This window comes from Kogia breviceps, chromosome 4, assembly GCF_026419965.1.
Source record: "Kogia breviceps isolate mKogBre1 chromosome 4, mKogBre1 haplotype 1, whole genome shotgun sequence".
Lineage (NCBI taxonomy): Eukaryota > Metazoa > Chordata > Mammalia > Artiodactyla > Physeteridae > Kogia > Kogia breviceps.
In genome coordinates this window covers 179,721,652-179,749,421 of record NC_081313.1, presented here as the reverse complement: position 1 = coordinate 179,749,421, position 27,770 = coordinate 179,721,652, and the positions used below count along the sequence as shown (strand labels likewise).

General features: G+C 59.0%; 1 protein-coding gene across 10 annotated transcripts in view; it reads right to left on the bottom strand.

The window, feature by feature from the left end:
- Window positions 1-799: 799 nt before the first annotated feature.
- The window catches only part of ZFR2 (zinc finger RNA binding protein 2), a 50,209-nt gene continuing 23,238 nt past the window's right edge, over window positions 800-27,770 (bottom strand). For 4 of the 10 annotated variants that reach the window (XM_067033093.1, XM_067033092.1, XM_067033089.1 and 1 more), the window contains 18 exons: window positions 25,577-25,808; window positions 24,497-24,617; window positions 23,823-24,026; window positions 23,428-23,702; window positions 20,553-20,735; window positions 18,521-18,731; window positions 17,221-17,381; window positions 16,317-16,436; window positions 14,843-14,982; window positions 14,554-14,689; window positions 13,893-14,083; window positions 10,576-10,747; window positions 7,324-7,462; window positions 5,739-5,836; window positions 5,213-5,308; window positions 3,665-3,776; window positions 2,829-2,926; window positions 800-2,092 (listed from right to left, as the gene is read on the bottom strand). In XM_067033093.1, the coding sequence (XP_066889194.1) occupies window positions 1,880-2,092; window positions 2,829-2,926; window positions 3,665-3,776; window positions 5,213-5,308; window positions 5,739-5,836; window positions 7,324-7,462; window positions 10,576-10,747; window positions 13,893-14,083; window positions 14,554-14,689; window positions 14,843-14,982; window positions 16,317-16,436; window positions 17,221-17,381; window positions 18,521-18,731; window positions 20,553-20,735; window positions 23,428-23,702; window positions 23,823-24,026; window positions 24,497-24,617; window positions 25,577-25,795 (2,889 nt within the window). In that variant the 5' untranslated portion in view covers window positions 25,796-25,808 and the 3' untranslated portion in view covers window positions 800-1,879. Of the gene's footprint in view, window positions 2,093-2,828; window positions 2,927-3,664; window positions 3,777-5,212; window positions 5,309-5,738; window positions 5,837-7,323; window positions 7,463-10,575; window positions 10,748-13,892; window positions 14,084-14,553; window positions 14,690-14,842; window positions 14,983-16,316; window positions 16,437-17,220; window positions 17,382-18,520; window positions 18,732-20,552; window positions 20,736-23,427; window positions 23,703-23,822; window positions 24,027-24,496; window positions 24,618-25,576; window positions 25,809-27,770 lie in introns of those variants that run through there. The other 6 variants (XM_067033095.1, XM_067033096.1, XM_067033094.1 and 3 more) reach the window with 5 other exon arrangements.

Here is a 27,770-nt window from a genome sequence, read left to right as displayed (position 1 = left end):
CTCCCTCAGGAAGGGCCCAGAAGCAGAGGAGAGTGGCCTGCCCTTCCGGGGAGGTTGGAGTGGTCAGGCACCAGCTGGCTGCTTCCTGTTTCCGGTAGATAATGTGCCTGGTAGAACCAGGCTAAGCTTTGCCTGCATGGGGGGCCGACACTCCCTTGGCCCATCTCTGAGAAGGGGGTCCTGGCCATCTCCCAGCCCTGGTCTGTGCCCGTGGGCATGTGCCACTTCTGCTACGGGCCACTACAACCTCGCCTGCCTCCTCCCCTCTCTGCCCTCCAACCTGCCCTCTCCCTGTCTGGACCCCTGCTCCCCACTGAGGTCTGCAATGAGGATTGGGGGAAACTGCGGGGGAACACTTGGTAGGGGGCCTACAGGAGGAGAGCCACCCCTCCCAACTCAGCTTGGCTGCCCCCTCCTCCAGGAAGCCTTCCGGGTCCCCGACCCTCCCGCTGATGGTCCCACCGTGTATCTCCTGGACCAGGCCAGGGTGGGTTCCTTGAGTGGCTGTGGGATGTGTGTGAGATGAGTGCTTCTTGGGCTGGATCCCCAGGATTGGGGGTGGGGTCTGCAGAGCCTGGCTCCTCTGCATTCCCAGGGGACCTCAGTGTGGAGATGGCCTGAGAGGCCCACACCTGGGCAGCACCAGCCCCTTGGACCTCCTCCCCATCCACACTCCCAGCCTCAGAGCCTCTGGGAGAAGTTCTGGCTGGTCAGGGCCCCTGCCTGGGGCCCTGAGAGGCTGCAGGAGCCCAGCAGGGTCACTGCACCCCGAGGAAGGACTGCACGGTCCACACCAAGAGACAGGTATATCTCGTTTATTCCCCACCCCTCAAACTTCCAGGTAGTTCTACAAAGACATTAGACGTAAAGCCACACACAGGCTGTCCCTTAAACACAGAAATGAGCTTGAAACAATCAAGTGACCAGAAAAGATTGTGTCAGCCCAAAGATGGACTTATCTCCTTCAGTGCCGCAGGGCCGCCGGACAAGAGAAGTTGTCGCAAAGAGGGAAGTTTGGATGGATCGGGGCCGGGGCTGGGCAAGGCTGCCCTCATGTCCACCAGTGCCAGGAGGCTCCTGATTCTGTGCGCCGCACCAGGCAGAGCCCCCATACTCCACTTTCAAGGGGTGGGCCCTGCACCCACATTGGCTGCACCTATGCAAGGAGGACGGGAGAAAGACAAGGCAAACCCAGCCCCGAATGAGGCGTACAGAGCTGTTCCTCGTAGTGCAGAAGGCACGGAGTGGCACGGGGTGCAGTGCCACGGGGGTCACAGATGTTCCGGGGGTCAGGGGAGTGCCCAGCCTGCATCCTCACCACCCTTAGGCTCTGTGGCCCTCCCATGGCGGGCTGGGGGACAAGCCCAGCTCAAGCCCTGCAGACCTCTGGCCGCGGGGCCGTCTCCAGGCTGGGGAGCTGGAGGGCGCAGCGTGTTTGGAGCAGACTGGGCTTGGGGACTGAGGACCCTGGCCTTGGCACACTCTCAGGCTTGGCCACCACCCCAAATCCTCCCGACCTGCCTTCCGGGGCCAGGCTTCCTGATGTGGGACCCCCAGTGGGCTTGCCCGTGAGATTTCAAATCCACGCACAGCTGCTGTGTCCTCACGAAGCCATTTAAAAACCCACACCCTTAGTAGGCCACAGGGTGAGTTTAAAGCTAGCAAGAAATGCCAGGGTTTAAAATTGTGCTGCACCTTCTCGTCAGGTGAAGGCAGGCCTTGGGGCGCTGTGTCCCAACCCCCGCAGCCGAAATCGCCACATGAAGAGATTTTGCTAATGATTTAAGCACAAGTGTCTTTAAAGAAATCTACGGAACGTTACTGCAAAGGAAAACAGGACTGCCCAGTGTCAGGGGTGAAGCAGCCATTCAGTGGGGCGTCAGGACCCGTTGGGGAGGCGAGGCCGCTCACACGGGCCCCTCTCTGCCCCGCCAGCCCGCTTCCTCTGGCTGGCGCCCTCCTCGGCCTCGGCCTCGCTCGCCTCCCGTGGCCTCTTCCGGAAGCGCGCCCCAGGCCTGCTTTTGGGGGGCGGCAGAGGGTCGATGCCCAGGATCTTGTGGATCTGCCGGAACGCCAACATGCGCAGGGCGTGCTGGGGGCAAACGACCCGTCAGGACCCTTCTGCCCGCGGCCTGCCGACCCACCTCTCGTGGCCCCGTGCGCCCTCGGGGGCTTGCTGGGCATCCCTGACACCCTTCTAGCAACTGCAGAGCTCACGTCACCCTCGGGCGTGAAGAACTGTACTGGGAGTTGCCTGCGCCAGCTGGTGGTGAGTACTGTGCCAGGAAGCCCCTCGGAATCTCAGCTCTCTCTCTGCTCGCTACAGGGACCTTAGATCCTGCCTCTCCGGGTTCGGCTCTGATCAAGAGCAATTTGACTCTTTCCACTGAAGGACATTCATAAATGTCAGGCCCAGTGATTTCTGTACTGCTGGGAGACTTGCTTATAAATAAAAATTTGCAAACAAAAGGGAAGCCACAGACAGGGTCTCTGCTTTGGGGCCTGAAGCTGTTTAGGCCCAGCTGGAGGCCTTGGCCGGGTGTTTTCAGACCACAGGGCAGGGTTGGGGAGGAGAGTACCGGCCAAGGAGGCCCCAAGTCTGCGCCTCATCACGGGAGTAGCTTTGGTTCTGGGCAAGGCTGGCCCTGCGGCCGGAAGCAGTCCTGTCACCCACAAGTCACCTGTCTCTGTAAGGGAGGCGGCGGGAAGGGGAGTCCCAGACCGTTTCCTGGAATGCAGCGCAGATGCGAATTGGGGCTGGGACCTGGGCCGCCTGCAGCCAGGTCGAGCTGGCCCGAGTCGGGGAGCCCCGTGGGCTGGCCTCCTACCTGGGCACTGGCCGTGATGTCCTCCCGCTCCTGGAGGGTCATGGACCCGAGGGCGTCCATCTGGTCTCTCTCGCAGGGATCCTGGAGCCCCGGCCCATCTTTGAGAGGGGAAGTGAGAGTGGCAGAGAAGGAGAGTGCACCCTTAGAAGGCGCCACTGTGGCTCTGCGGCTCTGCACCTGGCCGCCTCGTGCCCACGGGCCACGCTGGGCCTCTCCCCTGCCAATCCTCGCTCCGGCCCCACACGCGTTCAGCAGGCCTCCTCACAGCCTGCGTGTGTGTGTGCGCACACGTGGGCGAGCATGTAGTTACAGAAAAGGCTCACACCACGGGCCAGTGTATCATCCTCTTCTTCCACTTAAAATGCTATCGTCCCGTGTCACTGAAATGACCGGAACACACTGTTTTGCATCTAACATGTGACGCGGGCTGCATGTGTGCTCTCCTCCTTCTGCTACCGTGAAGGACATCGTGGTGAACATCTTTGTACACAGCCTATCATGGAATTCCTGTTGTTTCCTTCGGAAATGTCCCTCGGGCTGTCCCTGGTTCCCCAGAGAGGGTGGGTGTGCCATCAGAAGAGTGTGAGAGAAGGCACAGACCCCTCCCCTCCAGCCTCCACCCCGCCTCTCCTTCTGGCTGGTCCACACCTGTGCGCGGCTCCCTTGAATGGGGACATGTGTGTGCACGTCTGTGTCCGCTGTCCTGCCTGTGCTGGATGTGGTTCTCGAGTGTTCCTAAGAGGCTCCTCTGCGCTCCCCCGTCCCCCCACCCCGCCATGGCCCTTGGTCTCTGCCACGTGCTCCAGTGTCTGGGCTCCCGGCCGACGGGGACTGACCTGTCAGGAGCGTCCCAGAGGCCATGCACTCCAGGACCCGTCTCACGGCATCCCCGGGGCTCAGGGGCCCTTTCGTGCTGCTCAGAGCCCTCTCCACCAGCAGCTCCATGGCCTGGGCCGCGCGGGGACAGAGAAGGAGACCCGGGCCTTTGAGGACGGCGCGGCTGTGCGGCTTCGGCCAGGTCTCCAGGGGACCGGGGACGTGAGGCCCCCCTCCCAGCTCTTCCCCTCACACCCACCCACCCCTGAACTTCTACAAAGAGGGGGTCACCAGGGCCTTGCCACCCTGGTGTGGTCATGGGCGGGTTTCTCTCAGTTCTCTAGGGAACTCTCTCGCCTAGTTTCGACATCAGCAAAATCCCATAGATGGTAACATTGCAAACCAGTGTCATGAGGGTTAAAAGAAACTCATTCTCCATGACCCGAGGTTCACACAGTGAGGGCCATGAGGGTCACAAGGACTTGGGGACTCGCGCAGGCATGTCCCCACCTCCAAGGAGCCACCTGCCCGGGTCCCAGGGCAGAGCCAGAGCTGTGACCGTCATGGGGGTTGCGTCTATACTTACAGGGAAATGGGCTCCGGGGAATGCAGGGTCCTCCCAGCATCTGAGTGAACCCCTCTCGTCACTCAGCACGGGGGGCCACCTGCTGTGCCATCCACCAGGGGTGGTGCCGAGAGTGGGTGTCTCCCCGGTCCACGGGCAGGAAGCCGAGGTCCGGGGGGGCACCAGAGCCCTCGTGAGCAAGGCCAAGGGTAGCCTGGGCTCAGGGGGGAAGGGTCCGGGAAGCCACCTTTGGGCGTGGGAGCCGATGAACTGGCAGCAGAAGGCTGCACCTAAGATGCACGCGTCCCTCCCAGTTCAGGGCCCTCAGCCGCCTTCCCAAGGATAATGGCGCAGGTGAAAGGCTTAAAAACCCACACATCTGCACTCGCTGGGGGATCGGTGGGTGTGTGACGGGAGAGGGACACTCAGAGACACACCTGCCAAGGGGTGCACAGACGAGAGGAGATCCTGAAAGACGGGTCAGGGGGGCCCACAGAGGCCAGGAGCTGGGGGTCTCACAACACGGCAGTTTGGGGATTGGGGGGACAGGGGGCCTTCGCATCCTCTCCCCCAAGAAGGGCTAGGGGCCTGTTGACCAGGGGTGTCAGGGCCACAGGGGACCTCCCGTTCAGAGGAGGTGGGTCTGCACCAGGCTGCCTGCCCTCACGGAGGCCTCTGCACTGACACCTGCAGGTCTAGGCAAACACCCCACCTCTTGCTGGGGCGCCCTTGTATTTGCATGCTTCCTGATTCTGCCCGCAAGGTTGTGGGTTTCAGATCATGCAGTCAAATGAGACAGTGTCTGTAGCAAGCCTCACCCTGGGGCCAAGGGACCCCGATATGCCCCACCGCGATCCACCTCTCCTGGTGCTCAGACAGACACCAGCCCTTTGTTGGAAAGCTAAGCGCTGAACCAGGAAATTAGGCTCGGCCTCCCAGGGCTGTGGCCTGTCAGGGGTTGGGGGCTTCCTAAAGCAGGGCCAGCCCCCTGGCACTGCCTTACCCAGTCTGGCAGGGCCCCCCAGGTGGGCACGCGCTGACAGAGGTCCCGAAGGACCCTGATGACGATCACACAGGGCTGCAGGCCGCTGGCTCTCGCCTTCGGGGAAAGAAGCACATGGTTAGCTCCAGGGAGCTGTAAGCACGTGACCAAGCGGGAGGACGTGCACGGGGCCGAGGGAACAAGGGCTGATCCGGGGGCAGCGAGCCCAGCCAGGGGCCCTGTCCTGGCAGTGGAGGCAGTGAGGGACTCCGGGAGGCATGGGCCGGCCGGCTTCACGGCTGGCGACCGGAAGCAGACTCCACTCCCAAACGGCCCAGGGCTGAGCCCTAGTACTGGCCGTTGCGGCCCCCCACCCCCAGAGTGGTGGTCACTCCTTTCAAGTTCCCGATCCAACCAGCCAGGATGCAACCTCCATCAGGTTAGCGCTGGGCGTGGACAGGTGGGCCGAGCAGCTGGCCAAGGAGCCGCCCCACCTACATCTGTCCCTCATTTGTACTGGGAGCCCGCTCTGGGCCCGACCCCTGACCTGGAACCACTTGGCGTGGCGGAGGGCAGCCAGCGACTGGAGGCACTTCTCTGAGCTCAGGATATCTCCCGGGTCAGGCGGAGGCACCTCTGTTCCTTCTAGAAGAGAAAGGCACATGGGCCAGGTGCCCCTCTCCCTGCTCCTGCTGCCCGGGCCACGTGGCCGGGCCGTCAGGTCCCTAGGCCTCTTTGCATTTATCCAGAAGACACATGGTTCCGCTCGCTGGCCCCTTCTCTGGGACACTGCAAGGACCACAGACATCCTCTCCACGAAGATCCCATCTCCTCCGGGTTCTGCGCTCTCACAAGGTAAGGAGCTCCACGCTTGTCACCCGGTGCCATCACCGCTGACTCCCTTGGTTAGCAAATCACGGTTCTGATGGAAAACTATGAATGAAGCTGGATTTCCAGAAACTTCCGCATGCATAATTAAGAGGCAGACAGCAGGTCAGGTTTGAGCACACGCCATCACGGGTGACTAGCGCCCTGTGTCTGGGGGAAATTCCGGCCTGTTTTTGATTCCTTCTTCTTCTTGCTTCAGGAAAATTCTTCTCCCCTTATTCTGCGAGGTCCTGGTGTTTTAGGTCACAGGAGGGAGCAGAGGTTTCTCTTTTGCCCATAAACCCCCCAACCCCCAGGCCTGGGTCTGTTCCTCTGGGGCTGAGAGCAAGCAACAGAGGAAGCTGAAAGCTCCCCTCCCAGCAGCAACCAGCAGGGCGGGGACATCGCAGCTCTTGGGGGACCGGGGCTCCCTCGGAGGGGTTTCCAGTTCTCTAGCCACCCCCAGTCCACCTCTTGCCGTGGCCTTGGACCTTGAACCCTTTCCGACATTCCCAGTGCCCCCTTCGGAGCATGCCCGAGCAGGGCCTCCACCCGGAACTGAAGGGCATCACTTTTTCTTCCCACTGTATTTATTTTCAGATGACACTCTCTTTATGACAACAGGTATCGGCTTTCCACTCAACGGTTCAAAGACTCTCCTCTTTAAAAATTTAAGAGTCAAAAAGGAATTGATTCAGAGGAAAGCATCAGTGGTTCGTGGCCCTCAGATCTGACAACAATCATGAAGGGGATCCAAGAAAGACTGGAGTTTGGGAAACAGTCTCCGGGGCTGTTCCAGGAGGTTCCAGGCTGGATGAGACTTGGGTGCATCCCCATCGGCTTGGCCCGCACCCTCCCTGTTGGCTGCCCTCTGGCCTCACCCCGCACCCCGTCCCACTGGCTCAGGCGATGCGCATCTGTCTCAGGTCCCCGGGCCCCTGCCTTGCTGGGGGATGCGGCACAGCTGGTCTCCTCTGGGCGGGGAGCAGGTCCCCACACAGCCAGGAGGGACGGGAGGAAGTGCTCCCCGTGCACATGCCCCGCAGCTAGGTACTGAGCTACTTGACACTCTGCCCCAGCTCTCGACCTCACTTCCTCTGCAGCCCCAAGGCCCAGCTCTTATCTCACCGGGGCATCCGGGCTGACGGAAGTGCCAGAAACTGGCCGTGGCAACCCCCCCACCTCCCGCCCAGAGCAGAGGCGGACGCTGCCCTAGGCCACCGGGTGTGTGGAGAGGAGGGCTGGACGGAAGGGCCCCGACGCACCTCGGTCTGCAGAGGGATCCTCCCGCATCAGGGGCGAGGTGATGGACACAGTGACCTGTATCCTGGGCTCCTCGCAGGAGGAGATGATGATGTTGGCTTCAGGGTCGGAGGAGACCTCATACTTGTCCTCTGTCACCATCTATGAGGTGCAAATACAACACAAGCCCTCATTACTCCAGCTGAGAGGCAGGACGCGGTTGGGTACCAGGCCCCATGCCAGGTGTTCTGGAACCTCCTAGAGCCACAGACACAGACCCAGCCTCCAGAAGTGCACACGTAGAAATGCATATAGATAGCAGACCCAGCATCAAGGTGCCTTCATATGTAAAAACACCCAAAGCTCAATAACAACAAGATCAGCAACCCAACAGTAAAACCAGCAAGTAGGGACTTCCCTGGTGGTCCAGTGGTAAGGAATCTGCCTTCCAGTGCAGGGGACTCGGGTTCAATCTCTGGTTGGGGAGCTAAGATCTCACATGCCACGTACCACAACTACTGAGCTTGCACCCCTCAACTGGAGAGCCCACGTGCCCTGGAGCCTGCCTGCCAAAACTAGTGAAGAGAAAACCTGTATGCCACAACTAGAGGGAAGCCGCATGCCACAACAAAGATCCCGCATGCCCCAGTGAAGATCCCGTGTGCCGCAACTAAGACCCAACGCAGCCACAAAAAAAAAATAATACAAATAAATAAATAAATAAATAATAAATCTTAAAAAACTGGCAAGTGATAGCTAGTTTGCAGAAAGAGAAATCAAAGTGACCCTTTCTACCCAATGACAAAAAAAGACTCCCATGGCAAGGGAGAATCACGTTAAAACTAGAATGGGGTGCCATCATGAGCTGTAGGAAGGACAAAACTCAGAGAGTCTGAGGAGGCACTGGGCTGGCAAATCCATGCGTCTCTAATCTGCTGGTTGAGGCTGACCTAGCCACACTCCGCAGAAGCCTCCAGGCTCACGCCTCGGACCCCATGACTCTGCCCCGGGACACGCTTCCACGTGTGAGGAGCAGTGTGTGGACAAGGTTCTTCATCTGCTGCAGCCTCACTGGTAACACAGAACACTGGACACAACCTAAATGTCCAACTACATGGAAGGACGCAGCTAGTTATGGACAAGTGGCAACAGGACACTCTTCGGCCACGAAAAAGAATGAAGCTCCCTAAGTAAGAATATGGAATGTGACCCAAGAGATGCTATTCAGTGAAAAATGCAACATCCTTCAGCTGGTCTAGCAGGCTACCGCTTGGGTAATGAGGGCCGAACGACGGTTTCTCAGGACACTGGACAGGGGCTGCCTCCAGGCAAGGTCTGAGGCCCCTCGGCTCCGGTACCCACCCCATGGCTGCCCAGGGTTCAGCCCTGCCCCAGCACACGCATCCTTAGGACCCAGCCTGCGCCGGCTGCATCACTGGGGGATACCCTGAGGGTCAGCCCCCCTACAAGCAGAGCCTCCAGACAAGCCCCGCCCTCTCGGCGGATCTCCCTCCCCTCCATTTACACCCTCTCCGGCTTGTCACTCTCAGGGGCTCAGGGAGAAGGGACCCCTTGCGCACAGTCATCAGAACTCCGACTGCTGTCCCCAGTTACCAGCCTCCCGGGGAGACTGCACAACGAAGGTGGGTTTGGTGCGGTGACCCGGTGCCTGCATAGAAAAGCTTTGCTGTGTCCCTCATCTTGCTTTGGGGTCCCCCAAGACGCTCGGCCAGGTAACGGCCAGGAGGATCTGTCTACACAGCTGGGAGTGGGGGGCACTGCCCGCTCTCCCGTGGCCTCAGACATCTTCCCCGTGGCCTCATCCATCTTCGTGGTGCTTAGGGCTTTGTCTTAGCCACTGGGCTGCAAGGTTCCAGAGGACAGGGCTTGCATCTGAGCCATCTTTGCAACCCCTACGGTATTGAGCAGAAAAGTGTCATGTCATGGGTGTTCAGGAAATGAGTGATTAAATTGGTGAAGTCGGAGCATGTCACTCCCCTGCTTAAAACCCTCCAGTCTCCCCATTTCCCTGAGGAGGCAATCTTACCTCCCCACATGGCCTTCAGGCCCAGCTCGATCTAGGCCCTTGTGCATTCAGGCACGCATCTACCTGGGCCTCCTGCCCCTTGGCCTCTGCAGGTGCAGGTCCTTCTATGTGGAATACTGCCCACCTCCCCATCTTTCAAGGCCTCTCCTCATCTCTCAGCTCTCACCTCACCTGTTCCATCTTCTGTCGGGACACACACCTCCCACGGTCCTGCCTGAAGTGGCCCCTGCTCTCCCCAGGTGCTCGCTACTTGATATCAGGTTTTAATTTCTCTACGGAGGATAAACTGGAAGTAGCTTGCTCTGTGTTTGTTTACGGTGTCTCCTGACCAGACTGGGAGCCCCAGAGGAGAGCCTGGGTCTGCGCAGCCCCCAGTGCTCACTGCACGAGTCGGAGGAACGATGCTGAATTCTCTCGGGAAGGGCAGCAGACACATCAGGAAGAAGAAACCGCCCTGGGAGCTGAGTATTTTAATGGAAGATGATCGATTTAAATCATGACATGATTTCACTCCTCCCGGTTACCATCTCGCTCGAGAAAAGCTCTATGACAAGGACTTCCCTGGTGGCGCAGTGGTTAAGAATCTGCCTGCCAGTCAGGGGACACAGGTTCAAGCCCTGGTCCGGGAAGATCCCACATTCTGCAGAGCAACTAAGCCCGTGCGCCACAACTACTGAGCCTGCGCTCTAGAGCCCATGAGCCACAACTACTGAGCCCGCATGCCACAACTACTGAAGCCCGCGCCAAGAGTCTGTACTCTGCAACAAGAGAAGCCACCGCAACGAGAAGCCCGTGCACCGCAACGAAGAGTGGCCCCCGCTCGCCGCAACTAGAGAAAGCCCACGCACAGCAACAAAGACCCAACTCAGCCAAAAATAAATAAATAAAGAAAAAGAGGCCCTATGACAACAACAGGAACTGCTCCGGAGGAGAAAGTCCGGCTGACCCCCAGCCCTGTGCCTCTCTAGTCTCATAAGACTGAGTGTTTGCCCTGTGGATTTTGTCCCGTTTGTGCTCCGTGCCGGATGGCTGGGCTCTGCTATGGATGTGACAGAAGTAACCGTCCTCAGTGGCTGGACGTTTAGACTGTTTCCAAGCTCTACACTGAACCCCCTTTGTAAAGGAACCCTCAAGTTCCACCACTCTCTCCTTGCGCCTGTTTCTAAAAACAAACCGGTTTGTGTCCAAGCCGCGTAGAAGCCACGCGATGCACGGCCGGGCGCCTCACCGGGAGCTGGAGGGCCAGCTGCTCCGTAACTCTGCGCAGCAGGGCGCGGGCGGGCTTCTGGGAGCAGAGCAGGATCAGCTGCACGGCCCTGTCTCCCCGCAGGAGGAGGCCCTTCGCCAGGAGGCCGACCCGCATCACGCCTTTCAGGATCCGAGCAGAGGCGCCTGGGCGGCTGCCAAGACAAACCCACAAACGCGTGGGCAGAGAGTGGGGAGGGAGGGTCCCCGCTCCTGCACGCGGGGCCGCTTCCTCATCTGTAAGACGGGAGCACGGCCCTCCCCAGGGGGCACCTGGTCAAAGAGCCACGAGGAGACAGGATCTGGGAGAAGCGCTTGGAACCGCCGCTAGGAAGTTGTGTTGCTCATCAGGGCTGGCGGCCGTCACCGTCACCGTCACCGTTTCCTAATAAACTGCATTCTGGAAGAGGCCACCCGCGGCCACCCCCAGCGGCGCCCTGGTCCTAAGCCGGCAGGGCCCCCTCGTCGGTCCTTGGCTTCGTGCTGCTGAGCCGCCTCTGCGGCTGCTTCGCCCCCATCTGGACTCCCCCGAGGCCGCCGGCCAGGTGCTCCCTGCCTCCCCACAAGTCGTGTCCCCACCTGCTTTGCACCGGCCTGGTCACTTTCTGCAGGTGACTCCTACCACCGCGTCCGCCCGGCAGCCACCCTCCCGGTGCTGCCCCTCTGCAGGTTGGGGACACCCGAGCTTCCTCCCGGGGCCCGAGGCCCGAGGCCCCCAGCCTGACCCCTGGGCCGCCTCACCACCACCCTCTCCTTCCACTCCCTCCCCACGAGGCTCAGCCCACCCGGACCGCTGCCGGGGGGTGCCCTCACGTGGTGGCCCTCCCCACAGCTGTCACAACACAAATGTCCGCCCCTTGGCTCTCGAAGCTGCCACCTGCTCCTGCCACTCCCTGATCCCCACTTTGCTGTTTTCTTTGTGACACTTCTCAGGATATGAGACAACTTAATTCTGTAATGCATTTGTGTATTTCTCTGTGGTCAGTGTCGGGACCGCAAGGGCTGGAGCCTGGGATGGTCCGAGGGGACCTGGCCGCACCTGGGATGTCTATGGCACCAGGACCAGATCCTTCAGGGGAAGACAAAGCAGAGAGGCGGGGAACCTGCAGATAAAGAGACTGACAGGTTGTCAGTCAATCTGGACCCTGATGCAACACCAACTGTAAAACAAAAGAACACCCTAAACAAAAAGACCATGTTATGCTGTCCAAAAAGACAACTGGAAATTTCAGCACTGACTGGATATTTGATGGGGTTGAAAAATTATTGTTCATTTTTTTCAAGTATGATAATGGTGTTCTGGTTTTGTTAAATGAAGAAGAGTCTTTGGGCTTCCCTGGTGGTGCAGTGGTTGAGGGTCCGCCTGCCGATGCAGGGAACACGGGTTCGTGCCCCGGTCCGGGAAGATCCCATGTGCCGCGGAGCGGCTGGGCCCGTGAGCCATGGCCGCTGAGCCTGCGCGTCCGGAGCCTGTGCTCCGCAACGGGAGAGGCCACAACAGTGAGAGGCCCGCGTATTGGGGCGGGGGGGGGGGGGGGGGAGGGGAAGAGTCTTGTTTAGAGACACGTACTCCACCCTCAGGCTGATGCCTGTTATCCGCACTGGTCTGTCAAGGAGGGGGGTGGGTAGAGAGCAAGTGAGTCATCCCCTGGTTTAGGGATGGTCACTTGGGCCTCATCACCTTTTGTGTGTGTTAGAGAATTTCCATAATAAAATAGAAAAAAAAACAAACACTAACACACTCTTTGCGATAGTTAAGTAAATAATGGAACATCCACGACTTCCCTGGCGGTCCAGTGGTTAAGACTTTGTGCTTCCACTGCAGGGGGCGCTGGTTCAATCTCTGGTCGGGGAACTAAGACCCCACATGCCACAGGGCTACGGAGCCCACGCACCAGAACTAGAGCATCCTCGCGCCGCAACTAATGAGCTTGCACACCACGACTAGAGAGAAGCCCGCGCATGGCAACGAAGAGCCCACACGCCGCAACTAAAGATCCCCCCTGCTGCAACCAAGACCCTGCATGCCGCAACTAAGACCCAACGCAGCCATAAATAAATAAATAAATAGATAAAATATTTTCAAACAAACAACAACAAAAAAACTCAAAACACGAGTACGGGGAGAAAATGGGAGCAAAACTGCAAAGCACTAAGTGAGGGGCCTTTTCCTTCAGAAGACATCGGGGTGGAGGTTAAGGGAGGGCCCCCCTTTCTGCCCGAGGGGCCGCGCCTGCTTCCCCTTCCAGGCGCTGAGGAAGGCCCACTGTCCCGGGGAGGCAGCTGCGTTCACGCTGAGGGGCGAGTGCATGTCGTTATGACACCTGGAGACCCACGAGTGGCTCTCATGTTCTTGTCGGGGAGCAAACACTGTGGCAGGAAGAAGCTACTGACTGGTATCAGCCAGACACAGAAGGACAGATGCTGCACGATTCCACTGGCGTGAAACGTCCAGAACAGGCCACGCCGTGGAGACAGGGAGTGGAAAGGTAGGTGCCAGGGGCGGGGGCAGCGAGCGGCCTGGGGAATTTCACGGGACGGATTTCTGTTTGGGATCGTGAAAACGTTCTGGAAATGGACAGCGGTGATGGTTGCACAACCTTGAGAGTGTACTTAGTGCTGCCGTACTGTACATGTAAAAATGGTCATGACAGCGAATTTCGTGTCATGAGTATTTTACCACCAAAAACAAAAAACAAAAAACCTTAAAAAAGTAAATGATGGCGTTCCCTGGCGGTCCAGTGGTTAGGACTCTGTGCTCTCACTGCTGAGGGCCTGGGTTCAATCCCTGGTCGGGGAACTAAGATCCCACAAGCTGTGTGGTGCAGCCAGAAAAGAAAAGTAAATGGAAAAGAAGGCACCCGGAGAGAAGGGACGTGGAAAAGCTAACTGCCTCTCAGACTCTTTAAACTGTGTAATGACTCACTACAGGGCATCGGGACTTTCCATCCTGAGACACTCCCAGCAGCTGGGAAGATGATTCACGCAGATGCTCAGCGGCACCTGCTGCTCCAGGAGGATCACACGTATCTCCGCGTTGTGGGTGAGGAAACAGAGGGGCTAATCCTCTGTGAACTACATTTCTACACGTGCCTTCGACAGGAAAAGCAACTTCTGGTGTTAGAGCAATGGCTCTCGCCAGCTGGGACTACAGCTCCCTGTGAGCCTCGGGGCTCCGGGCCGGAGCCTCTCTCGGGGAGTTTTCTGGAAAGCCCTGGGCGTCCAAGGGCTCGAAGGCACCTGGCAGTGGAGCCGCCTCTGCCACCCCGGGCCCCTGGACAGGAGGGCGATGCCCATTACCTGCGCTCCCCGCCCCCTGGCCGTGGGTGCGCGGAATCCTCCTCGGCCATTGCGTCGGACACCAGCTTGAGGGCGCGCTCCGCGTGGGAGACGGCCTTCTGGACGGCCAGCAGCTCCTCCTCTGTGGGGTAGATGGCGGCGTGCTTGCACATGACGTGCCGGTCGTCGCTGGACTCCGGCCGCCTCATGGGCTTCGGGGAAAGGCACACGTGTCACGTCACGGGCAGGCTGAGAGGCCCCGGTGACCCGGGGGGCCCGGAGTCAGGCTGGCTTTGACAGGCAAGCGGTGGCCGGAGAGCCAGACAGGAATGACAGGGTCCACAGGGGAGGTGGACCAGTGAGGACCCCGGGCCCCGACGGCTGTGGGGAGCTTGGGCCGACTGGGGGTCTAGCGGGCTCCCTGGGCAACGCTGTCGAATTTCCGAGCCAGAGGCCCCGAGGCGGCTGGCGATCCCCTCCGTCAGCAGGGTGTGATCCACAGTTCCCATCCGACCCGGCCCCGCCCCCTCGGACGGACAGACACCCAAAGGCTCCCGAGGGATGTGACCACTGGGGCCTCAGGAAGCTTTAAGGGATCGCTGTGGCTGGAGGTGAGGCCCTCAGCCCCCTCCAGTTCCCAGCCCCTGAGGCATTCGGACATCAAGATGAGACCACCACCCACCAGAGGCTTGGCTGTGAACAGCCCCGGCCTGCTCCTGAGGGGAGGTGGATGCTGGCTGGGCAGCGAGCGTCCCGAGCGCACCTCCTGCACCTGTGGCTCCTCTTCCAGCCGCCTCTTGCACAAGCCGTGGCGCCTGCTGGGGTGGCAGGGACAAGGGGCCGTGAGCAGCGTCGGGACCCTGGGCCGGTCACACGGGAGACGGTGGAGAGCCCCAGAAGCGGCTCCTCATGCCGCCTGGTCCAGCCCGGGCAGAGCGCGGCTGGCGGGGGAGGGCGCTGAGGCCCCGCACCTCATCTCCGCGTGCTGGCGCCGCAGCGCCCCCAGACGCTGCTTGCTCAGCTGCCGCCGCTTCCTCAGCCTCTCCTCCAGGAGCTTCCGAACTCTCGTGCTGGGCTTGTCCGCAATCGGAAGATCGGGGTTCACTTTTTTCTGGGAAGATCGGGGACCTCCGTTCAGATGAGAATGCTGGGGGTGCCACCTCCCGCCAGGTTTATGTTTTATTTTTTTATTGTTTGGCCATGCCCCACGGCATGCGGGATCTTAGTTCCCCAACCAGGGATCGAACCCGCGCCCCCTGCAGTGGAAGCGCAGAGTCTTACCCGCTGGACCGCCAGGGAAGTCCCTCCTGCCAGGTTTAGACAACAGTGAGTTTCAATCCCCGAAGTGTCAACACTCCTCGTCCCCAAAGGCCATGGCAGGAAAGGGAACCACAGCGGGTAACAAAACTACGACCGACTTGCAGAGCGGCAGACGTGACATCTGCCACTGCGCAAGCCAACCGTCGCACATCTGACAGAGGAGCCAGAGGGAGAAGGCGCCGCAACACAGAGGAGCAACCGCGGTCAGTTGTCACGCATGTTGATGGACGACTGAACGGAAATGCTCGTCCCGATCAGAGTAACCCAGGGAAACTCCGTTTGTGTGGGATCCAGCTCTATATGTTCTAAACAGCATCGCTAATTCACTCACCGGGCTTTGTCCTTAGTACTTAATTTCATCACTCAAAGAGTGTAGTGTTGTCTAAGGATTGCTCACTGGTGGAAACAACACAAGTGTGCTTCAGCGGGTGAAAAACACACGACGTGTCCCTCCACACATGGGAGCATCTCTCAGCCAGGAAAGGCAGAGAAGCACTGACACTCGCTACAACGTGGGTGGACCCTGAGAACGCGATGCTCAGTGAGAGAAGCCAGATGCAGAAGGACACGCGGTGTGTGATTCCGTTGATGGGAAACGTCCAGAACAGGCAAGTCCACAGAGACCGAGAGTGGGTTCCTGGTTGTCAGGGCCTGGGGTAGGGGTAGGGGGTGGCTGCCAATGGGAACGGGGCTCCTGACGGACTGTTCTGGAACTAGATGGAGCTGTTGGTTGCACACTCTGTGAATGTAGTAAAAGCCACTTTACATGGGTGAGCTGCATGGTGTGTGAATGATATCTCAACAAGGCTGCTAGAAAGAGAGGAGATATCCAGAAGCCATTGTTCATCACGAGGAGAGTCACAGTGTGTGCTGTGCACAAGTGTACACGGGGCCCAACAGTCAAGTGTGTCTAAACACACGTGTGCACGCGTGCCCCGGAAAACCTGTGACAAGGAGGCCTCATGAAAGCAGCTGAGGGTCCCTCTGGCTGAGCCCGGGGTGCTGAAGGGCCCAGGGGCTCCGACTCATGGGGGCAAAAGGTGTGTTTTGAGACGTGAGCCAAGATGTCAAGAGCACAGACGCTCACCCCCAGCCAGGCCCACCGGACGCCCCCTGCAGGCACACCTTATACTGCAGCCGGTGCCGCCGCCCCCTCACGTGCATGTCCCGGGCATTGGGGTCATTGAAGCTGCACTCGCACAGCTTGCAGTGGAACCGGATCACTCTGCCCTCCTCGTTGCACACCTGAGACACAAGGCACGGCTGAGCGCCGTCCACGGCCCCCACAAACCGGTCTGGGCTCCAGCAGGGCACCTCCCCGCCCCAGGGCCATCCAGGCCGGGTGCTGGCTTCCTGTCTGCCCAGCGGTTTATGCTTTCAGAGGAGTGGCTCTTCACCAGCGTGCCCTCCCAGGCCCGGCTCCCTTCTGCCACCACCGTCCCGTCCTCCCTTCCCCTGTCCCCCCATCCCGGGGCTGCCACCAGCCTGGCAGGAAGGCTGCCTGGTGTGGCTATATTGCAGGGGACAAAACAGAAGGTGCTGAGTTGGGTGAACAAAAGCACGAACACGAGCACGGAAGAAACGCCCACATGCACGGCCCGGGAAGCACCCAGGAGGCTGGGACTGTGGGCCCGGGGGGAGGGTCTCAGAACCTGAGCTCCACAAAGCCCCGGGCGTGCAGGTGGTGCTGTGTGGGGTGCACACTGGCTCCTGTGCCCAAGGATCACGTGCCCGTGGGTTTCCAGGACACAGATCCCTCCTGCCACCTTCCTTGCCACAGAAAGAGGGGCTGCCCGGCGGCAGGAAACGCCTCTGCCTGTCTCGGGCCTTCCTTCTAAGATCTGAAGCCCAGCACCTGGGCCTTCCAGTGAGATCCAAGGGATGCTGGCTCACTGAGGTCTGCCCGGGGCGGGTGTGCAAGTCTCCGGGGGAGAACTGGGACGAGGCCTCGAGGCCTGGTCCCACAAGGTCCTTCACAGGAGCCCAGGGTGGAGCAGGGTGACCCGATGGCCGGACGCCCAGCACTTACCTCCTCCACGTAGCCTGGGCCCACAGGCTGTGCGTCACAGCACGTTCCAGAAGCCTCCGCAGAGCCTCCTTGGGTGGGCGGTTCTCCGGGCCGCTCTGATCTGGGGTGTGCTGGTTTCCCCTGAGGGGGTCTGCTGTCTGCCGCCGGCAGCGCAGGAGGCCCTGGAAGGAAGAACTGCGTGACTTATAATCTGCTCCAGCCAGCGACCAGGGTCGGCTTCTGGTCTGCCAGCATGAAGGGTACAACTCGATGCCACCGGGTCTCCCGCCGACCACCTCCCCCCCGTGACGTCAGCCAGTGGGATCCACAGTCCTGCGAGACCCCTTCCCACCAGCCTGGGTCACGACTGGGAGAGCGAGGCCCTCACGGCGTTTGGTGCCAAGGTGGACGGGTCCACAGGGAGGCCCAGGTCATAGGCTCGTCTCTGAGGACAATCGCCACTGCTGCACAAAGTCTGCAGCCCTTAGTTAACCGACAGTGGAACATCAAGCAGACCAGGGTTTACTGAGCCTCAGAAGGGAGACATTTCTTTGTCACCAAAACCGCTTTATGATTTGACCTTCAACATCACATGATGGTTCAAATCTCAGGCCTGCTGAGGCTCAAAATAAAATAGGCCCCGCCTCCCACACAAAGCGTGTGGGTGGAGAGCAGAGACTGGGCTGGAATTCCACCTCCACTGCTCACCGGGTGGTCCAGTTCCTCACCTCCCCTCGGTTCTTCCATCTGTAAAGTGGGACTAATGACAAACCTAGAGCCATGGAGGGTGAATCAGGCACGTGGAGTGAGTGCCTGACATGTAAGCCTATTTACCCTTGAAATGCATGTCCCTCAACAGCCATGACTGCCCAGGGGTCATAGCAGGTGCGGGTGACACACGCTCGAGGGAAGGCAGGGCTGGAGGTGGGGCTACGAGGAACCGGCCTGGATTCCCCGGGGCCCACCTCACTTATCAGAGCGCCCGATATGAAGGGGGCTGCTTCCAGCACATGGAAGGCAGCAGCCCAGGGAATTCTCCAGGCCTAGGGCCGGCTTCGCGAGTGTGGCCAGCACGTGGCTCAGTCCCAAGCTCCACGGGAAGAAATGGAAGCTGCACTGGTTCTGCCCACGCTTCCCCAGGGTGGGCCAAAGGTGGCAGAAGTCACCCCGCCGGCGGGGATCTGGGAGAGAACCACCCGCTTCATAGGTGCTGCCTCCCCAGAAGTGATGGCCGCACGCACACCGTTGACCAGACCATCCCGCCTCTGAGGCTCGAGCTCGTTGTGGCAGGGCAGGGGCTGTGAAGCACAGAGACACGTACCCACGTGCGAGGCCTTCAAGGCAGCCGGTCTCCTGGCTGGGGCTGGCGTGCTTGGGGCACACATGCTGGGGCTGGCAGGGGCCGCGGGGGGGCTCTCTGCAGTGAGGGGGGTGGCGGCCGGCTGGCTGGAGCTGGTGGCCTGGGCCGAGTTCGCTGGCGCCGGGTCCAGGCTGGGAATGGGCTTCCCCAATTTGGTGTGCAGCTTGAAGACCTAGAACAGACCCAGCCCCCTGTCAGGGCCGCTCAGGCCTGGCCAACCTTCCTCAGGGGCAGGAAGAGCACCTCACCGGGCATGGGGGAGCTGGCAGCCTGTGGAAGTGAGGGCGGTGGTCCATCCCGTCCCCGGGGACCCTGCCCCTTGCCCTGCTCCCACTTAAATGCCTTGGGAAGGGCCTTCCTGAGCTGTCTCCTGCTTCTAGGCCCCCACTGCTCCTGCACATGGGGGACCTATAATACTCTGACACCCCTGCTGGCTTACACAGACCCCCTTCCTCCAAACTCCACCACCTGCGCTGAGAAGCACGGCTGTTTTCTGCATGCCAAGCATCAGCCCAGTGCCAGCCCCAGGTAGAGACACAGTGTGTGTGGACTGCCTGCTAAGATGTACACGTGTACGTGTCCACGACACAGATCCATGTTCAGTATATGTGGGTGTACACTTCCATAGACACACCTCCACATTCTGCAGGAACTCATATACACGTCCAGGGACACAGATCCACCTGGGATACAGTCACCCACCCTGTCCTTGGCATGCCCCCCCACCAACAAAGGCAATTAATTGCAAAAGTTCCCATTGGAAAGGACTGTCCCACCACCCCCAGAGTCTGCACTGACGACCGTCTCAGACACATTCTCTGGCTCTAAGTCTCTGACACTCACGGCTCAAACCTGCCCCCCAGCCCCCGGGGCTGGCTGCAGGGCCTCCTGACCCCAGAACCAGTCCCAGCCTGCGAGCTGTGACACCCGCAGCCCACCCCGCCTGGGCCCAGCTCTCCCGCCTGCACCCCTGCTACCACCAGGCCGGCGCATCCCCTTTCCCATGCCTCACTGCTGCTTCCTTGGCGGGTTTTGTGGGCTCACACAGGCATTCGAGAGCCTGTCCCAGCCGGGCTGGGGAGCGAGGCCCTTGATGAGCAGGGCGACAAGACAGATCCTCGGGCAGGCGCTCGGGGCGGCCCAGCCTGCAGCAGGGGCTGGAAGGGGGCGGCCAAGGGCAGGGGGTGAGCAAAGGCCCCGGGGCAGGAGGGAGCATGGCCGGTGAGCTGGGGCAGCTGGAGGGGGTTCTGTGGACGAGGCAGAGAGAGGCAGCGAGAGGCAGCCACGGGACAGGGGCCTTCCTAACCCTCTCGCTCTAAACCTCGCGGTGCAGCTCAAAACAGAGCCAGGAACTCCCCCTCCTCCTGTCCTCAGCGCACACCCAAAAGGTGAGCATCACCTTGCAGGTTCATGATGCCATTTGGGAAAGGTTTGCTGATTTCCAAAAAGCACCTCTGGACCATAGAAAGAGGGCACAGGGAGAGGGGCCCTACCTTCTCTCGGGTGGAGGAGCCCATTCATTTCCTCATAAGATGACATACTACAGGCATTTTTAAGCCCACAGTAAAACGTTGATATTAAAATAGTAATAAATATGACAAATGCTGATATTAAATAATTTAGTATCAATGAAAACTTTGATATTAAAATATTAAACCTTACTACTTTAATTTGATTTTTAATAAATAAGGACCCCGAATGGCATATACCATTTGATCTCATCAACATACAAACTCTGGTTCATATATACATGCAGACACACCCAAGGCCAAGAACAGTTTCCTCTGGGGTCTGGGTATGAGCTGCCCTGCTCCATGCTTCTGTCCAGGGGCAGGTGCGACTTTTATAACTGGGAGAAGGGGTTTGGCTTCTGAGGACGGAGGACGCATGGGCCTGCAGGGAAAGCTACTTCTCGCGGACGGCTGCCCACCCCCTGTGTCATCAGATGCCCCTCTGGGTCCCGAGTGGGCCGGGGCCTGTGAGGGGCTCCTACCTTCTGGTGCTTGGACCCCCGGATGTGGGCAGCATAGGCCTCCGCCCCAGTGCAGGACACGGCACACAGGTCGCAGCGCAGCTGTGCCTGCACCCCTCGTGGGCTGCCGTTGGGCTGGATGCCCACATTCTGAGCCGCCTCTTTCTTTTTGTGCTTCTGCCCTTCCAGGTGCTCGCGGTAGGTCTGCCGGCAGAGAGCGAGGGTGGCCTGAGGGGTGTGTGTGCCCACCTGGCACCGCGCCTTCCCCGTCGCCGCAGTTCACGGGAGGCCTGCTGTCCCCACCCCTCTGTTCACGGGCTTCCTTTTAAAGCCCAGTCAACAGATAGAAGGCTCAGAAGCTCGGACTGAAAGACACAAGGTTTCCTTCTCTTGTTTCTTCTAAACATCAATGAGTTTCTTAAGCAAGCATCCCCAAAGGAGCACACATTTAGTTTCAGGGGCTGCTTGAAAGAATATTCCGGCTTTTCAGAATCTGACCTCAGAAGCCACGCAAGGATGTGTGCTACCAGAACGACGCAGGACACACTTCACTGTTAGAACACTGCTCCCAAACCGCAGGGTCCACCTGGGGAAGGTGGCCGCGAGGCACAGACCCACGCTTCCCGCACCGCGTGCCCGAGACGTCTGACAGCGTGTGGCACGCGACTGAGCTCTCACGGGGCAGCCCTGACTTGCCTCTGAGAAGCCTTGAGACGAGGCAAAGTGAGGCTGCTAACCCAATGCCCTCTAGCCACGCCACGAGTCAACGTTCTGTGGAATAGAAATGCCTCTGGAAAACACCAAAGGCACTGGTGACGTCGGCTGGCTCGGGGGCCAGGGACAGGAGTGGGAAGGGTGCTCTCAGAATGTAGAAATCTGTGGGGTTGTGTTTTTTTGGCTGTGCCTCGTGGCCTGTGGGATCTTAGTTCCCTGACCAGGGATTGAACCTGTGCCCCCTGCACTGGAAGCCAGTCTTAACCACTGGACCGCCAGGGAAGCCCCAGGAATCTGTGTTTTTACCTAAGCCACAGAACACACACACACACACACACACACACACACACACACACACACACGGACACGGACACGGACACGGACACGGACATGACGTAAAAGCCTCTGGGACGGAGACAAGCCTGGAAGGATATGCACCAAGGTGCCAACAGTAAACTACTTCAGAACACGCTTCGCAGAGTCTGAGCCCATAGAAAGAACAAATGTTCGTAGCTTATGCCATCCCGATGCCTGACTCTCCATCACAGACACGGACCAGATGTGGAATGAGAAAAAACCCAGAGGAGCATTAGGAGGGCTGCCTGGTGCCCCGTGGCTCCTGAAGCCCACAGCTGCCCTGGCGGCCCCTCGCTAGGCCAGGACGGAGACCGCACCGCCAACTGTGCCGTCCTGGACTCAGAGACAGGTGCCCAGAAAAGAGGCAGAAGTGCTGTCCCTGCTGTGGGGAGGCCACGCCGACCAAGTCCTTCCGACGCAGATGGAGGCCGTGCGCGGCTGCTTCCACGTTAACCGTGTCTCAAGCGGCGCTGGGTGGGCACAGGAGGGGCGAGCAGGAAAGGGCAGCACGGGGACTCTGCAGAAGCACCGGCATCTCGGTGCTGGAGGTGGATGCACGAGCCCAGGCAGGTGATGAGCTCGCACGGAGCAGACCACGCACACGCACACGCACGTGCGTACAGGCGCACGCAGGTACAAGTGAGACCGGTAAAACCTGGGACCTCTGACTGGGTGGATGGGTTCAAGGCCAACATTCCAGCTGTGACAGTGACTGCAGTTTGGCAAAACGTCAGCACTCGGGGCGCCGGGTGAGGGCATGTGGGCCTCTCCGCGGTGTTTCTTACAACCGCCTGTGAAACCACCACTATCTCAATGAAAAGTCCAACAAACAAGCGCTGTTAACATTAACAAAAAGCTGGGAACAACTGGAGCTGACATGTCTGCGTGCCAGATGCTACGCCGAGTGGTGACACACTTGGGCAAACCTGGTCCCACGGGGAGACGAGGCTCAGAGAGGCCTCGACACCCCCTCGGGCGATGCTCACGTGCCCACACTCCGTCACACCCCACGGCCACGGGGAGCATCACACCCTTGCTCAACGTGATGCCGCGAAGAGTCTAGAGTCACAGGAGCAGACCCTGTATTGGACTGGTGAGAGGAACCAAGAATCCTCATGATGCAGCCCTGAGTGCGGGCCGCCTGGCCCTCGTCCCTCTGCCAGGGAAGTCGGGGCTGAATGAGGGGTTCTGGGCTCCTCCCACACCTCTATAGCCTGTGATTTGGAGTCTCTGCATGCCTCCACGGCGCCAGCTTTCTCTCAGAGTACTAAGAACAAGACAAAATCCACACGGGGTGTTTTGTGAGCGCCAGCCCTAGCGTCTGATGATCTTTGCAGGGAGTGAGGTGGGTCACCTGCGAGCGTGGTTGGGGAGGTCCTCAGCTTAGACAGCAGTGCACTCGCCCACACACGCGCATGAACGTGCTGCTTTTACCCACCTGCGGCCCTGCCTACACGGTCCTGTCTGCACTGCTCTGCCTACACGGCCCTGCAGCAAAGGTGCACTGTGACCAGCTGCGCCTGCCGGCCCTCGTTTCCAGGAGGGTGCGCTGAGGGCCTCCCTGCTGCAGATGGCCTCAGGGTGCAAGACCACGCCTCTGCGGCCAACAACCAGAGCTGGGCCCGCTCTCGTGTCTTTCACAAGAACACCAGGCAGTTTTAAGGTTTTGCTGATGTGCACTTGGCGTTGCAAATTAATAACAGATCTCTTTTGAGCAGGCAACGACCCTGACCTCTGGCCGGTCATAGGGGGCACGGGAGGGCTCTCCCACCCGTGGGGGCAGGAAGGTCCGGGGCCTGCCCAGCGTGGGGCGGGGGCGGCTGACCTGGGGACCAGCACAGCTGATCTTGCAGATGTCACAATAGTGAAGCGGGAGCTCCTTGGGGCCACCCCTTGGTTTTGGCAGCTTGGTGGTAACTGGTAGCTTTTTGGCGAAGCTGTCGGTGCGACGGGCACTGGGACTGCTGCCCGCGCCGCCCCACAGGGACGAGTCCACGGGCTCTGGGAGCAGGGGCGGCCGCATCTGTGGGAGGAGCAGCGGGGGATAGTGAGGACTGGCCACTGAGTATGGAGATGCATCATAGCTCGGGTAGCTTGGTCCTAAGAAGCGGAGAGAAAAATGAGAGGGGGAGATGGGTGGTTTTGAGGAAAGGACCACATTTATTTCGGCAGCAAATAAAAGGAACACTTGCATGCCTGTGGCGGAAACCACCATCTTACCAGTGTACGGGGCGGAGGCTGGGCCGAACGAGGATGAGGAAGGCAGGGTGGAGAGGAAGGAGGCCGCGGGCTGAGTGCTGCTCACCGGGGGGTAGGTGGCGGTGGAGGGCAAAGTGCTGGCCAGCTGCCCCGCCTCGGCGGTGGGCACCTGCGGCAGGGGCTGCACTTGGTTGTAACCTGTGCCACCGTAGGCTCCTTGGGGCCCTGGAGAGCAAGCACAGCGTCTGCAGAGCCACTCCTGTGACACCGAGCCCAGGGAGCAGAGAAAGTGTGACCAACATGACTGCCCGGCTGCCAGGAGCTGGCACGGCCTGGGCGCAACTGGCTGTGAAGCCCGGGTGTCTGAGCCGCGCTGGAGGCCAGAGCCCCGGGCTCTCCCAATCTCTAAACTCCAAGTCCTCAGCAGAGGCCACCTCCTTGGAAAACATTTCCAGCCCCACCTTCGTCTCTCCCCCATCTCTCTGTCTGGGTCTCCCCACCCCTCTCTCTTGCACACACACAGGCCCATCAACTAGTGGAGACTTTGGGGCGTATCTGAGGAGACAGCCCTGAGACCCACGCTACTGCTGCACCTCCTGTGAACCTGAAGCACTTGAAACCTGACTTTCCTGGGGTCCCTCCCGTGTAAGCGAGGCCCCCTTGCCCCCACCCTGACCCTGCAGAGACCCACCCACCTGGTGGGCAGAGCGTGGCCGTGGCCATGGCTGGGAGCTGAGGCTGGCCAGCAGCAGGTGGCGGGTCCTGTTTGTTCTCGTAGCCAGCAGCGGCTGTCGATGGTCCATAGCTGTAACTGTCCTGCGAGAGGGTTTCCGTGGGGAACACAGAGCAGGAGAAAGGTGCTCAGGGTGGGGCAAGGCCCCCTCCTCGCCCCCTGCAAGGCCTGCATCCATGTGGTTCCCGAGCTCCTGCTCTGTACCAGCCTCTGTTTTGGGACCTGGGGATGCAGCGACCAGGGAGAGGGATGTGGCCTGCTCCCTCAAAACTGATGCTAATGTCTGAGAGCAAAAGTGCTCTGAGGAACATGCGAGGGGACAAGGGCTGCCAGGGACGGCTCGGAGGAGGAGGCAAGCATGCGGAGGCAGGGGACAGGGCTCCTGGCCGGGTTGGCAGGGAGCAGAGGTCCTAGTGGGGGACAGTGGGTGGGCTGGCGGGAGACCCGGAAGCTGGTCAGAGCAGAGGACTGTGAGCGCCAGGAGAGGGGCTGGCGGGGGCAGGCGGGGCCGGGGGCGCCGGAAGGATCTGGGGCAGCAGGGAGCACAGCTGGATTCTTTTTCACAGGGAGATATGAGCTGTTGGGTGGGCCAGGCACTAACTGCATGGAGGTGAGGACGGAACCAAGAGGCCAGGAGGAGGCCCTGGGAGCAGGGCAGGGACTCAGGATGGCAAGTTGGGAGAAGTCCCAGAGGTCCTGGGAAAGCAAAGGGGAGTACAGGAGGGAGGAGACGGAGCCAAGTGGGTACGAGCTGGGCCGAGCAAATCAGGAACAAGCTGTGGGTGACAGAGGCTCAGGGGCTTGGGCCACATGGAGCGTGGAACGCCTTGGCGATTCCACGTGGAAACAACTGCCAGATCTGCGGTCCTAGAGCTCGGGGTCAGGAAGGGGGCATCGTCAGCACCGGAAAGGCCCGGGAAGGACAAGCCCAGCTCCCATCCCCTCTAAGGGCAGGGGTGGGAGCATCAGGAGGGTGATGGCCCGTCTGGATTGCGTTTTCAAGGAAGGACTGGTGCTGGGCAGAGAAAAGTCGGGCTGATACCTGGTAGGAGAGAGCTGTGGTGGCCGCTGGCACAGGCTCCTGGGGCTGGCCGCCGTAACTGAGGTCCTGGCCGGGGTGGGGCTGGTACCCGCCATACCCCACTGGAGTAATGGGCCTGGGTAGCTGGGCGGCCTCGGGAAACGGGATCAGGGCAGGGCCCAGTCCAGGAGCGGGCTGCACGGCCAAGCTGGTTCCAGCAGCTGGGAGGGGAAAAGCCATCGGAGGCTGGGCGCTAGAACCACAGATAAACAGAGAACCCGGCAGCATTAGATCCTGGCATTCGAGAACCTGCATTGAGCACAAAAATGCCATCTGACGCTAGACATCAGCCACTCAGATGCCTCCAGTCCAAGATATTTCTTCTGTGAGCGCAGGCGCCATTGGAAGTGCTTTTCATGAATTAACACAATCTCACCGCAACCCTGAGGGCTCGGAGCCAGCCTGGTCCCCATTTTCACAGCTGAGAAAAATCATGGAAGGTCGATTAACGCTAAACTAAGAACTCTTTACCTATAAGAACCAGCTCTTGCTTGTGGTTCGTTCTGCAGGAAGCCCAGAGCTGAAGCCTTTTGTCTGCCTCACCTCATCCCTACCTTCCTGGCCTTACAGAAGGCACTGCCAGCTGTCTGTATGTCCATCTGTTGGTCTGTCCCCACTGTCTGGAAGACGAAACTCTGAGGATAGGTGACAAGTGCCTGATTCAGACCCAGATCTTTCTGATCCCTGCGCGCCTCACTCTGCTAAATATCTGTCACCCAGTAGACAGTCCTCAAATGTGAAAGCCCGTTTGTCGGGGAAGGGTATTGGCAAAGATTTTAGCCCAATACCAATAAGAATCATATAAGAAGTTCCTACAACCCTCCTACACTGTTGGTGGGAATGTACAATGGTGTAACCACTATGGAAAACAGTATGGAAGTTCCTTAAAAAATAAAAATAGATGGGAATTCCCTGGTGGTCAAGTGGTTAGGACTCAGCGCTTTCACTGCTGAGGGTCGGGGTTCAATCCTTGATCAGGGAACTAAGATCCCACAAGCTGCATGGAACGGCCCAAAACTTTAAAAATTAAAATAAATAAATAAAAATAGAGCAACCGTATGATCCAGCAATCCCAATCCTGGATACATATCCAGAAAAGATGAAAACTCTAATTCAGAAAGATATATGCACCCCAATGTTCACTGCAGCACTATTTACAATAGCCAAGACATGGAAGCAACCTAAGCATCCATTGACAGAGGAATGGATAAAGAAGATGTGGTACATATATATAATGGAGTATTACTCAGCCATGAAAAAGAATGAAATATTGCCACTTGCAGCAACATGGATGGACCTAGAGATTCTCATACTAAGTGAAGTAAGTTAAAGACAAATATTATATGATATCACTTATATGTCAAATCTGAAAATAATACAAATGAACTTTTTATTTTTTTTTTTTTTGCGGTATGCGGGCCTCTCACTGTTGTGGCCTCTCCCGTTGCGGGGCACAGGCTCCGGACGCACAGGCCTAGCGGCCATGGCTCACGGGCTTAGTTGCTCCGCGGCATGTGGGATCTTCCCGGACCAGGGCAGGCGGATTCTCAACCACCGCGCCACCAGGGAAGCCCCAAATGAACTTATTTTCAAAACAGAAACAGACACACAGACATAGAAAACAATCTTACAGTTACCAAAGGGGGGGGGCAGGGAGGAATAAATTAGGAATATGGGATTAACAGATACACACTACTACACAGAAAATAGATAAGCAACAAGGACCTACTGTATAGCACAGGGAACTATATTTAGTATCTTATAATAACCTATAACGGAAAAGATCTTTAAAGAAAATACTGAATCACTTTGCTGTACACCTGAAACTAATACAATATTGTATATCAACTCTACTTCAATTTTTAAAAGAAGGAAGTTCCCACAAACCCTGTAGGGCAGGGGTCCCCAACCCCCGGGCCACAGCCCGGTACTGGTCCGCAGCCTGTCAGGAACTGGGCCACACAGCAGGGGGTGCACAGCGGGCAGGAGAGCGAGTGAAGCTTCATCTGCCGCTCGCCGTCGCTTGCATTATTGCCTGAACCATCCCCTCCACCCTGGCCGTGGGAAATCTGTCTTCCAGGAAACCGATCCCTGGTGCCAAAAAGGGTTGGGGACCGCTGCCGCAGCGGATGCGGCAAGGCGTGTGCGCAGCTCA